We start from the raw sequence: 13,377 nt of genomic DNA on the forward strand, positions 1-13,377 counted from the left end.
CTGAGGGCTTGGAGGAGCTGGGTGGGAATGGCTTGGTTGCAGAAATGAAAACATCAAGAGGACTGTCCCTGACAAAAGACAGTCTAATAGGCACTGATGGATGCAAGGAGACGCTGGCATTTTCAAACCACCACTTTGAACCTCTCTTCTTCATCCTCTCTGAGCTATGATCAAAGGACCAAGATTTCAAATTGTGAAGCAATTTTTTCCAATGGCAGCATCTGGCTCCTTGGCAGGCGGCACTGGGAGCCGGGCCCTGTTGTGGGCGGCCGTCCAGGCCTGCCACATGGCTAGGCTCGGCCAGGCAGGGCACCACGTGGGCCTGCAGCTGCTCCCGCAGGCGCCAAAGGACAATCGCTCAGCCCTGGGCAATAAGACGGCGGGCGGGCAGACGTAGCCCGGGAGGCAGTGCTTGGGGGTGGGGGTGGGGGGCTGAAGGACTCTGGCTGTTCCAAACCTTCCCGCCCAGACTCATTTGCATGCATCAGCCCCTCTGGCCCAGACACCTGAAGCCAGCCCCCCTCGCATCAGACGACTGGGGTGAGGGGTTTCGCTGGGATGACCATGGGACAACTCAACAAGGCAACCTGCACTGGGGGAGAGTGAGGAAGCAAGTCCTTGAATGCATTCACTTCGGACCATTGTGCCCTTGCCCAGCACAACAGGACAGCAGCTGGAGGGCTCCTGCCACAGCTGTTTTAAATAAGAATAATGGGAATAAACTCAGCCTCGTTCTTCAAGTTACTTTCCACTAATTATGGCATATATTTACATCTGCAAAACAGAAGATTTAAAAAAAAAAAACACCAAGAGCCCCTTTATTGTGCAGATTGGCACCCCTATTTGAATTTCATAAACATTTAGTACTTCAAAGAATCTTAAAAGCTTGCTTTAATTACAATATGCACTGCCTGAAAGGCTGGCTGTTTGCATTGCAAATTCCTAAGAATTCCGGCATTAGTTTAAAAAAAATTCAATTAATATCACCCACACAACTTCAGGTAACTGCCCCTGATGACGTCACACAGTAGCTGGGAAGAAAGAGCCAAGGTCTCAAACCCCAAGTACAAAGCAGCTGCTGCCCAGGGTAGTTCTTGCCAATGGAGGCAATTAATGAGCCCCGGGCTCGCAGCTGAGCTAGCCCTGCACACATCACATTTATCAGGTGTTCCAACTCCGGCCAGACCCAACCCTTTCCCAATCCGAAACAGGACCTTCTCCTGGTCTGGAGTTTTTGTGCAAGAAAAGCCTTATGTAGAATGGCAACAGATCAGTTAACAGGTGTAGAGTTACCAGATAAAATTCCGGCCACCCAGCGACATTTGATTTTTAGATAAACCAACAAACTTTTTTTATTATGTGTATCCCAAAGACAGCATGGGACATGGGTGCACTAAAAAAGCGTATGCTGTTTACCTGAAATTCAAATGGAACTGGGTGGCCTGTATTTTTATTTGCTAAATCTGGCACCTCTACTAGCAAATCATGTTTACCAAAAAGAGTAACAAAACTTGGGACCTACTCTCAAATCTCTATAAGAGATTTGTGCAAAAGCTTTAAGAAGACATTTTCTGTGCAGGATAGTTGAAGAAAAAAATGAAGTTGCCAAATAATATCCAGAGCATGGTGCGCAGAACAAAGACAAAAGAAAAAAACCAAATTTCCCTATGACTTACAGCCCACTGACAAGTCCTTGAGACAAGGAGAGTGATCTTCCTCTAGAAACTTAACTGCCTCAATGTTAATACTTTGCCAAGAGCAAAAGGCATCTTAACTTTCTCCCAACCTCCAGGATCCTGTAAATCTACTTCATAACATGTCTAAATTCCTTTGGGAACTTCCTTTATCTCTATCCTCTCCCCCGACCCAAAGATATATGTTAGCAATCATCCTCCAAGCATATGGCCCACGGATATACATCTGGAGGGTCTGGTGACTAAGGTTTTATTAGACAGTAAGAAATGACCTTTTCCTAACAACAGCTAGCCCCTCTAGGACCTGGAAACCTTCTAAAACTCCTTAGAGACTTTCCCTATCCCTAATCCCTCCCAAGTTGAAAGTATTTAATAGGCCACCCCTCAAAACCCCAATGCAACCTTTTGTGATCATGGGTCCTGTCCCCATGCTTTAACAAAACCACCCTACTTGGGGCTCCTGGGTGGCTCAGCTGATTTTCGACTCTTGATTTTAGGTCAGGTCAGGATTTCAGGGCTGTGGGATCAAGCCCCACATCAGCTTTATGCTCAGCAAGGGGTCTGTTTGAGATTCTCTCTCCCTCTGCCCCTCCCCCTGCTTGTGCACCTGCGCACCCAGACATGTGCTCCCTCAAATAAATAAATAAAATCGTTTTAAAAAACCCACTCTGTTTGCACCCAAGACGTCTCAAGAATTCTTTCTTGGCTGTTCTCTCCAAACCCCACATTTTCACATCGGAGCTTAACTCTTTTTAGTAAAATCAAGTGATGTACCATGTTTGCAGATGCAGGTAAGACGTCAAGAAGGATACGTGGCTGTAGGAAAATCTCCCTTTTTCTCCTATGGTCTTTTGATCTCCTTGGACTATTTGTAATAAACTTACATTGCTTTTGTAATATAAAAAGAAAATTAAAATGGGGTGGGTGGGGAGGATGTACTTTTGGCTCTCTACCTGCACAGGGAGGAGGGATTTCATATTATCACCAAGGGCCGAGGTCTACTTTTAAACAATTGACCAAGACCCCTGAGAGGTTTATGATTATGTGCAGATAATCCACTTATTCCCTGCAAAACTGCGTCTGGACATAAGAACCACCCAAATAGTGCTACCTTGGTTCTTCCCTTCTACGGCTTTCTTGAGGTATGGTTACAGAGGAGCTAATCATGCCGCCATCAAGGGGCAAACACTGGGGAGTACAAATGCCTCATCATGTGTTTGCTTGCCCCTGGACCTCTGGATAGCAAGGAGAGTGGCTTAGCATCTCAGCCTGTAACCATGGCAGGGAGCAAAGTTAAACAGCTCCACGTGGGAAAAGACGGACCCCTGACCTGGGCTTTGTTAGCAACCACTGAGCCAAATGACCCAGGACAGAAAGCATTAGAGGAACAGCTGTCAGATGGAGTCTCCCAAGAAGTTCGGGGAACTTCCAATTTACATTCCGCCTAGATATGTGTAAGCGTTCAAGTTAAAAAAAACTCCCCTTACTAGGCTGTCCTATTCTGCCTTTTGTCTTCAGGTGGATTCAGAAAGTCTTTTAAATAAAGTGATGGCCATGGAGATCAATGTTTCTACCTCAACCGGTATCATTCTTCAAGTTCTGTAAGGCCCAGTGGCCATGGGGACCTTCCAATGCCTCCCAGTATTATTCCTTGTCTCTGGACAAACGTCTACTTCCCTTGGACTCTTTCCTGCTCCCCTTCCACTGACCCAATTCTTTCAAGAGTCTGCTCAAATGCCAGGTCTTTCTAAGGCCTTCTGGAATGTTCTAAAGCCACAAGCGTTCCTTCTGCCTCTGGGCTCCCCACCTTTCCGTCGGCGCTCCTATTCCATGGTGCTGTCACTTAACCTGCCTGTGCGTCTGCCATCACATACCAGACCCTAAGGTGTGCCTTTTACTTGGGTCTATTTTCCCAGCTCTGGCTCTCTAGGATCAAAGCAGAGTTCGCTGAATGTTGACTGAATGACTCACCAATGACATATATGCTTCTCATTAATGCTAATGATGAACTATTTCTATAAGAACCTAATGAACTCCAGAGACAACCTGGAAAAGCTTGGGTATGAATCAAGGGGTCCCCCAGGACCTTCATCCTATCAGAAGCATCACTCAACCAGCTACCAGATGCTTCCTCTATCAGTATGCACTGTCCAAGCCGGCTCCCTGGCAGCTATGTCCCAGCACCCAATGTACAGCAATTTCTCCAGGTAAACCGAATAAAACAAAATGACTTTTCAGCCAACAGTTTTTTTGAAAAGAACTATGACGAAAATCTGCTATGTACGCCGCACTGCCGGATACACAAAAGCTACAGATGGGATCCCTGCTCCCTGGGGGAGGCCGACAAAGAAGTTTAGGAGGCAGGGTGGGGAAAACAGGAAGGAAGCAATAATAGACAGCAGTCAAAGCAGAAAATGCTAACAAGCTTCAGATTATTTTTCTTATGAAATCAAACCAAAATGGATGCATGTGCAGGTTTACTGACTCTCCCCGCGCACAGCGCCCCGTGCCCAATGTATCAGAACCTGCCTGTAAGAGAGGGTTTCTAAAAAGCAGACCATGGGTGAAGATGCTCATACAACCACAGTCTACCCAGAATACTTACTATGTGTTAGCCTCAGAAACACCTCTGAACACAGCAGTTTGACTGGCTAATTTTCCTTCCACCTATCTCACGCCACTGCTCATTACCAGTCTTGGAATTTCAGGACTTAACGCTATTTTGAGATGAGACCAAACTCCAGAGACAAGGAAGGTTTGTTGAACTGAAAGGCCCTTTCCCTGCTGATAGCAGTTTAAGCCGTGCAGAGCCATTCGTTCCATTTTGCAGGCCTCCTTTTCCATGAATGGCAATGGGTGGGTTTAGTTCCAAATGACAGACTCAAGTCTACAAGTCCAATCAAAATCATGCAAATCCAATTAGACACAGGCTGCCACTCTAGAGGGGGCCATTCTGATGGATTCCATGTGCACCTGGTGTCTCCTTACATAATGCCCAGTTGTTTTATTTATAGTGTCCATCATTTTGTCCAAGAAATGTGATTTTATCAAGATAAAAGCATCTTCTAAAGACTGCCTTCTGTCCAGATAACTCCCCTTCCCTCTCTCTGTTTTATTAAACCTTCTCATACCCACTCTGGTTAGTAAAATTAACCTTTCTTTTTCTTCCCCCAGAAAAACAGATTAAGAAAGCTGAACAATATAAATATATTTACCACTAATTGTTTAGGCTGAATGATCATTAATTCAAAGAATTTTAAACTTTTTTTTTAAGATTTTATTTATTTATTTGACAGACAGAGATCACAAGTAGGCAGAGAGGCAGGCAGAGAGAGAGGAAGGGAAGCAGGCCCCCGCTGAGGAGAGAGCCCGACTTGGGGCTCTATTCCAGGACCCTGGGACCATGACCTGAGCCAAAGGCAGAGGCCTTAACCCACTGAGCCACCCAGGCACCCCTAATTCGAAGAAATTGTATGAATGACCACAGGGTAACATCAAAAACCCTGTTTTCTAAAAATATCACTACTGTAATAACTTGAGAAAAAAAAGGAAACATTATATAAATGTGTTTAAAATTTTTCTTTAACCACAGGAGCCATATCCATGCAATTTCTTTTTTTTTTCCCCAAAGATTATTTATTTATTTATTAGACAGAGAGAGAGAGATTACAAGTAGGCACAGAGGCAGGCAGAGAGAGAAAGAGAGAGGAGGAAGCAGGCTCCCCACTGAGCAGAGAGCCCGACGTGGGACTTGATCCCAGAACCCCGAGACCACGACCCAAGCCAAAGGCAGCAGCTCAACCCCACCGAGCCACCTATTCCAATCAAGGTTTAAGACTAAATCTTCATCCTACTAATTATTCTTCTAAATCACTTTTGGCTATGAGGTTATAAGTAACACGTGGCTTCCTCTGAAGCAGCATCCCCAAGCTCGACACTTTTGAACACCCTGGTAGACAAAGAGTAGAATTTGAGGCCCCTTCAAAAATATTAGCTTCAACTGTGTTTCTTATTTGGTTAAACCCGTAATTCGGTTCATTTCCTCCAGGAAACCATATGTAGCTGGAAATGAGCTTCTTTTAAAGGCAGCTGCAGTGGGACTTGGGTTTCTGTCCTTCAGGATTCATGAAGGAATCACACCCACACCTGGTCTAGCTTTGGGAATTCTATGGCCAATTTCAAGACAGTTGGCATTTTATCTTAAATTAGCTGCTTCGTCCGCCATACCACTGGCAACCCATCTGCAGGAGTCTCAGTGCTGAAATGGAGCACGAGTCTGCCCATGTGCAGGTGGACCTCTTCTGTTCCTAAGGCCCCTGGAGCACCTGACTGATCACTGTTTCATAAGGGAAGAAAGGAAGTCTGGTTTTCTGCCAGTGCAAGGGTCTGCCTCATTTATCACAAATCTGGTTCCACATTCCTCCTCAATCATAACTTCAATGCTAGGGGCCAGGTGGCTCAGTCGGTTAAGCATCTGTCTGCTTTCATCTCAAGTCAGGATCTCAGGGTCCTGGGATCCAGCCCCAGACTGCTCAGTGGGGAGTCTGCTTTTCCCTCTGTCATTCCTCCTGCTTGTGCTCTCTCTGTTAAATAAATAAATAACATTTTAAATAAAAATAACTTCAATGCTAGCATCAAACTATCATTTTTCTGAGATGTTTTAGGTAGGGATTCAAATTTAAGCTAAAACACGCACTTGTCCTCTATAGTACACTGCTAGTACTATAGAGGTGCATTTTAGCTTAAATAAATTCAGCTTAAATTAAATAAAATGACTCAATTACGGCGATGGGGGTGTGGTGAAGATGCCTTCAATGCTGGCTCAGGTCCCCAAGGGCAGGAGATGAAAACCCCATCTCTGGAGGGGCAGGTAAGACACTTAGGGTGCCATCTCTAGAAACATCCTCATTCTAGAACTGTTGAGATGGGGACCCGTATAGGTTTAGAATTGAGGGAGAACAGCACGTTCATGCTTGTTAATAGTTTCTGTAGAGAATGAGGAAAGATTAAAGCCTTTGAGTAGAAAGACAGACGAAGAGGCAAAGTGACAAGAGGAAGTTGTTTTATTTCAAACTGTGCTAGGCCAGCCTGATGCGGATGCCTGCTCTGCTCACTCACGTTCCTACCCACCTTAGAAAAGCACATTCTGATGGTCTCAGGATCCCATCTGAGTTTGCTGGAAGGAGCTGTCTCTTCACCACAGCCCCCACACAAATGCGCACCACAGCATCCCAAGGGGACCGGACTTGAGCAAGAAACCGGTCTGCTTCCCCTCGGTTACCATCACTGGTTTCCAGCCAGATCAGGTCAGAGGAGGGGGTTGTGCTCCCTGCAGAGGCCACAAGCACATATCATGGAGAGGGCATGGATTCCCAAGTCCAGCTCGCCCAGCACTGATGGACTGTGTGACTTTGTGGAAATTACTCTTCCCTTCTGTGAGGGTGTTTCTTCATGAGGAAAGTGGGAGTAATCACACGTCCTCACAAGGATTCAGAAATATCATGGACGTGCTTATGTCTGGCTCCGAAAAGACTCATTAAGTCACGTTCAACTACTTTCCAAGAGAGAAGCCCCTTCCCTCCCATTCCCTCAAAAGCTTTTCCTCTCTTTGTAGTTAAATATGGTATAGGATTAAAATGCACACGAGTGAATGAAAAGTAGGCGGGAAGGAGGAGAAAGGAAATAAATAGGAGATGGTCATGGAAAGGAAAAGAAAAAGAATAAAAATAGAGAAGGCAAAATGCAAATGAAGTCATCGTACAGTAAGAAGAATCCAGATCCTCTCTTGGTTCAAAAACCTTTAAAACCACTGACTGCTGCCTACTGCTGACACGACCAAACCCGGATCCTTTGGCTTTCCTAATTTTCCCATCCACCCACGTGTTCCATACACGAGAAGACCCTGCAAGGTGCTGCAAATCACCTCAAGGTCTTGAAGGCTCCCAAACTCCCCCGAATGGGCCTCACTTGCCCCTTGTGCCTTGGTGCTCGCACTGGCCAGCCCCTTACCTACCAGGCTCACTCCTATCTCTCCCTACCCAAACACTGGCAGCCATATGGCCAAAGAAGGTGGTTGGTGAGTGACCGTCTCACTGGTGGCAAGGTAAAATGGTAGAAACCGCTTAAGGAAACAGCTTGGCAGTTTCTTAAGTTAAATGGGGAATTACCAGGTGACCCAGCAATTCTATTCCTATGGGAAAAATGCCAAGAAAAATGCTGCAAACGAAACCGTAGGTCCACACATAGACTGTACACAAAGACTTCAGAGTGGCATTACTCAACCAAAGCCTCAAGTGGAGAAACAGTCCACAAGTGTATCAACTAGTAAATGGATGAGCAAAACCGTGGTATGTCTGTATGACGGGCTGGTCCTAGGCGACAGAGAAGAGTTAACCAGTGGCACGCTGTGACATAAATGCCCATCAAAAGGAATGCAGGGGAAGAAGCCAGGTACAAATGACCACACCCTGAAGAAGTCTACTCACATGAAATATCCAGAAAAGGCCAACCTGTACAGACAGAAAGTAGATTAGTAGTTGTTTGGGGCTGGGAGTGGGAACAGGGATTGCTTGTAAACAGGCACAACGGATCTTTTTTGGAATGACACAAATACTCTAAATTTGATTATAGTGATGGTTATACAACTCTATAAATATTTCTAAAAAAAAAAAAATCACTGAATTTTTTTTTTTTAAGATTTTACTTATCTATTTGACAGAGAGAGAAACAGCGAGAGAAGGAACACAAGCAAGGGGAATGGGAAAGGGAGAAGCAGGCTTCCTGACACGGGGCTCAATCCCAGGACCCCAGGATCATGCCTGGGCCACCCAGGTGCCCCTAAAATTACTGACTTTTAAGGTGCAAATTTTATGGTTTGCAAATTATACCTCAATAAGGCTCTTACTAAAAAAAAAGTATCTCACCAGATACATAGCCATCCACAGGGGCCTTTGTGTGTCCCCCATCATTAAGGCATGAGAGAGGATAAGGCTAACACGGTAGGGGGCACCAACTGGCATCTTTGCCTCTGCCTGTCATTTCCATATTGGGGCCTGAGTTGGGATCCCCCACCCTGAGAACAGCGGAGTGACTGCTACCTGGTGCCAGCATGCCGTTTACCTTGAGGTACAGACACTCACTTGGGGTTGCACTCAGTACTTCCTCCACAGCAAACTCCTGACCTTGTCTACCCCACTGAGCCCAGGCTGCATGTGGCTGCTGTTCTGAAAACAGTTTTGGGGAGCAATCCTACGGGCAAGGCAAGAGTCAGCCTGATTTTGACAACCTAGAGAATCCAGGCACTCTGAGACAGAGGGCAAAAGGGTTGCGGATCAAGACCGGGTGTAGGATCTCTGTTGAAATTTACTGAATTCACACAAAACCAAGAAAATCTGCTAAGCAAATTGCTGATACACAAAATATATCAAAGGAAGGGTCGGACCTGCTTAAGAAACATCCGTTCCTGATATCCAAGGATAGATATTCTAAGCATAATTTATTCTCACTGAGGCATTAGAGGAAGCCAATGAGACTTCAAATTGCCGCATATTATAAACCTAATTCAAATGGCCTTTCCTCATCTAACATTGTTGAGACCGAATGTCTTTATAAGGTTAAGTACTGCTTATAATTATACAGAAGGTGTGAAGTCTTCCAACACAATTCACAGAAGTGCTCAATTTTAATCCTGCAAATGTTAATTTAATAAATTTATATCTAATCTCAGAGCAACTATTTCTAAATGTGGCCCTTTCACACCAGGCACCACACTCTACACATCCTCAATCTAGACCTCATTACTTGGGGACCCATGACCAAAGGGCCACATCCCTGAAAGCAATTATTAAAATCATCCCAAGCCAAATGGGAAATTTTGGAAGCAAAAACAAGACCAACTTTCTAAAGACTTTCCATTCCACTTTATACCCAAATAACATGCCCATTATAAGAAATCTTATTATTAAAAACCAATACCGTTTCATTTGAAAATACTGAAAATAGCTTCCTTTCATCATATCCAACCATTTCTGATTAATTACAATTAACCTGAGTAGAACGACTTCTTTTTCTTTCAAACTTTTTCATCTCAGGACCCTTTTCTACTCTTAAAAATCCACTGAGGACCTCAAAGAACTTTGGTTTCTGCAGGTTATATCCATCTAGACTTTCTGTATTGGAAATTTAAATGGAGAGCATTTTAAACATATTCATTTCCTACTTAAAAAAATAAACTATATCTTTTTTTTTTAAATTGGACATACCTAGGCTGTCAAAAACAGAAGAAAGATTGGAAGAGTAGTACTATTCTACCCTTTGGAAATATATTTAATGTGTGCCTTTCAGGAAAACACCTGGATTCTCACACATGCTTCTAAGTGTCTGATGCATTGTTTTGGTTGAAGTACATGAAGAAAATCCAGCCTGACATAAATCAGGAGCTATAAAAGGCAAGAGTATTTTCATAGGCTCTTTCGGTAACTGTGGCATTTTTCTTTGATACTACACTAAGACAAATCAGCTGAGTGTTGGGGCACCTGCGTAGCTCAGTCGGTCAAGCATCTGCCTTCGGCTCAGGTCATGATCCCGGAGTCCTGGGATCGAGTCCTGCATTGGGCTCCCTGCTCAGTGGGCATCTGCTTCTCTCTCTCTCTCTCTCTCTCTCTCTCGCCCTCTGTCTCTCCCCCTGCTCATGCTCTCTCTCAAATAAATAAATAAAAATCTTTCTAAAAAGTTAGCTGCAGTGTGGAATCTGAAACTGTATCAATGAACTTTCCAAATGCTATTACATGAAAAGCCACAGTATTATTACATAATACCAAAATAATAATAATAATAATTTTTGTTACTATGGCTGTCGATGTCACCAGAAAAGTCTTTTAAGTATTGAGAAGCTGTCAAGTTCATGGAGCTGGATAGGAGCTTTCCAAAATTCTTATTTTTACTAGAAAGCTGGAATCTTTGGCCATAAATAGAGTCAGTTTCTTTTCGAGAAGGGGCAGGCCGGCAGGCTCAAGGCATTCGTTTGCAATGTGGCCTCTAGGTCCAAGACATCAAAAACTTATAAAGGACATTCTTGGTGTAACTAGTTCTCTCTCTCCCTTTCTTTAAATTGTGTGTGTGCACCCACTGATTAAGCCAAAGTCTCAGTGGTTTCACCCTCCAGCGTCTTGAGGGTTTCACCCTTAAGCGTGCGTATCGGCAGCTGGCACGGGCCAAATAATGCCTCAGTGTCGTAGTGACAATCGCTCCAGCATTCTCCGCCCCTTGCAAGGCTACTGGTGAACTCCCCAGGAGTCCCCAGGCCACACGTTGAAAACTGCCGTGTTACCACATAATAACTGACCTCCAACCACCATTCAAATCATAAGGGTCAGCACCCAATTTAGAAAGGTATTACTGCTTGTTCCGGTTATCCACATGTATGATGCATCCCAAGAACCTTAATGTAAGTAGAAGGCTAGATCCACAACCCAAATTCAATACAGAACCGTGAAAAATGCCATCTAGTTCCCACGTAAGGACACAAGACACTAAACATACCAAATTTACTAGGGAAGTTCTCCAAGAAATTTAAAACATGTATTTTTCTTTAATTTATTCACTTGTTTCCCCATGTGTTGGGTTTTCTTATACAAAGCGTTGGCTCAGTATTGGAGAAGTGAAGTGTCTTCTGTGGACAGATCCTCTCCACCCTTCCCAGGAGCTGGGGTTCACAGGGTGTGAAGCAGCCAGGAAAGACAGCAGAAGCACTACCACCAAACCTAATCTAATTACAAGGCCCAGGGCCCATTTCGGAGTCTCTGTTTTCTTAGCTGGACCTGAGGCCAATTCCACTTACCACTGTGAGAACTGGAGAAGTGCGTGGAAGTGGAAAGCCTGAGCACGGCCCCCAGCCCCCAGCAGACATTCAGTAAGCGGGAGCCACTCTTAGGAGTGGGGTACCTTGGAGGCAGGACGGGTCCAGAGGGGAGTGGGACACACATCCAAGTGGTCATGACCCAGCATGGGAACTGATTAACTATACAATACACTGGGGAGTAAAATGAAAATTGATGGTCTGTGTAAAGGGGAGAAGGTGCCATGATATAGGAGCCACCATCCCAAAGGAGGGAGGAGTTGGCCCCAAGGGAGAGAAGAAACAGTAAGAAGTCCATCAGACACACAGAGCAGCTGGGCACAGGGCAGCTGGTGAGGAAAACACCCTGCCACCTCCTCGCTTGGGGCCTTGAATGCCATGCTCAGATGTATAAACATTGGAAGAGCTTTTCTTTTTATTTTTCTAGAGACTGAAGCCTTATTAAGGGTTGTTGCTAAAAGGTCCTTTGGTGTCTGGCTGCCTTGGTGTCCTCACCTCCCACACACACCAATCACACTCACGCCTGTGACCTGTTGGCTGTCCCCTGGCCTGAGGTTGACTAGTGGAAAGAGAAGAGAAAAGCTCCTCTCAGAGGCCGTGGGACAGCAGCAAGCCCCCGGAGCTGGGGAAATCTGCCCTTGCTGTTTTAATGCCATAAAGCCATAAAGCACATACTGGGTGAAGCCATTTTGTATTCTCTCTACTGCTTACAAAATCTGGAAGCGTGAAACCTTCTCTCCATCGCAGCCCCAGTCCACCTCAGGTCCTGGGCTCCAGTGGAATTTCTAGGTGGCTTAATGGAATGAGAACACAAGGAGGGTTTGCCCTGTTTTCCATCACAACCATAGCCATCTGTGAAGTCTCCAGCCATTGCCTGAGCGAGCCCAGAAGCCCAGAGAGGCCTCCCGTCTCTCCTGCTCTGGGGCGGGGACACCATATTCTGCCTGGGTGTGTCTGGACCCAAGGGGGGACCACAAGGCCAGCCTGGGGACAGCCCCCCAGGTGCAGTCAGCAAGCACCCCACAACCAGCCGCGCTGCTCCACACTCACCTACGGGAGGCGCCCATCTGGACGAAACCCACCGCCACCACAGCAATGTCTTACTCACCCAGAATTTTACGAGGAAGAAGGCATTTTGGGGGCCTTTTCCAAACAGTTCCTTTAAGCCACCCTTCTTTTCAGGAAATTTGTCATAGATCTGACGAATGTCCACTGATTCGAGCAATGGGTCACTGTAAGAGTGGTTGGCATGCCCAATGTGCACGAAGAGGTGTTTGTTGTACTGTAAGAAACCAACAGAAACATTCCCATTACAAACCCTCTGGTCAACCTGGGGCACATCCGTCTTGAGGTGGAGGAGGAGCAGCGATCTCGAGATCCCGGACTTACACCTTAAATGCCTACAGTCTGTGCCTTTGAAAAGATGAAGATGTTAAGAAAAGCCATTACAGAGTTAAAAGCATCATTGTCTTTCATTGACAGGGGTATCTACTTTGGCTCAAAAAGGATTTTCATAGAGTAATAAATACAACTGAGGTTACCTGACTACCAAACCAAGAAACTCTCCTATTCACCCAGTTTTGCCTGACTCAACTGAAAATGACAGCAAAACCCTTTGGAGCCCAATATTCACAGCTCAGCCCAACAAGGAGTATGTGTGTGGTCAGTCAACGAACGTTGTCATCCAGAATGTACTTCTTGCTCCAGCTCGCCCAGCAACAGCATGGACGCAGTACTCTGGGCAATGGTAGCCACCTACTTCCTTCAACAGGCGTAAGACTGCTGAGCCTCTCTCTCACCAGTCCCCTTAGTAACCAGTGTAGAGCT

The 13,377-nt window shown here is 45.4% G+C and overlaps 1 protein-coding gene across 18 annotated transcripts in view; it reads right to left on the reverse strand.

Annotated features, from left to right (window-relative positions):
- TEAD1 (TEA domain transcription factor 1) overlaps nt 1-13,377 on the reverse strand; it is a 261,179-nt gene that overhangs the window by 27,902 nt on the left and 219,900 nt on the right. For 16 of the 18 annotated variants that reach the window (XM_045065808.1, XM_045065807.1, XM_045065805.1 and 13 more), the window contains one exon: nt 12,659-12,832. The exons of the other annotated variants lie outside the window; for them this stretch is intronic. In XM_045065808.1, the coding sequence (XP_044921743.1) occupies nt 12,659-12,832 (174 nt within the window). The remainder of the gene's footprint in view (nt 1-12,658; nt 12,833-13,377) is intronic. 18 annotated transcript variants of the gene reach the window in all.

Source organism: Mustela putorius, unplaced genomic scaffold, assembly GCF_011764305.1.
Source record: "Mustela putorius furo isolate JIRA1106 unplaced genomic scaffold, ASM1176430v1.1 tig00003859_pilon_pilon_pilon, whole genome shotgun sequence".
Lineage (NCBI taxonomy): Eukaryota > Metazoa > Chordata > Mammalia > Carnivora > Mustelidae > Mustela > Mustela putorius.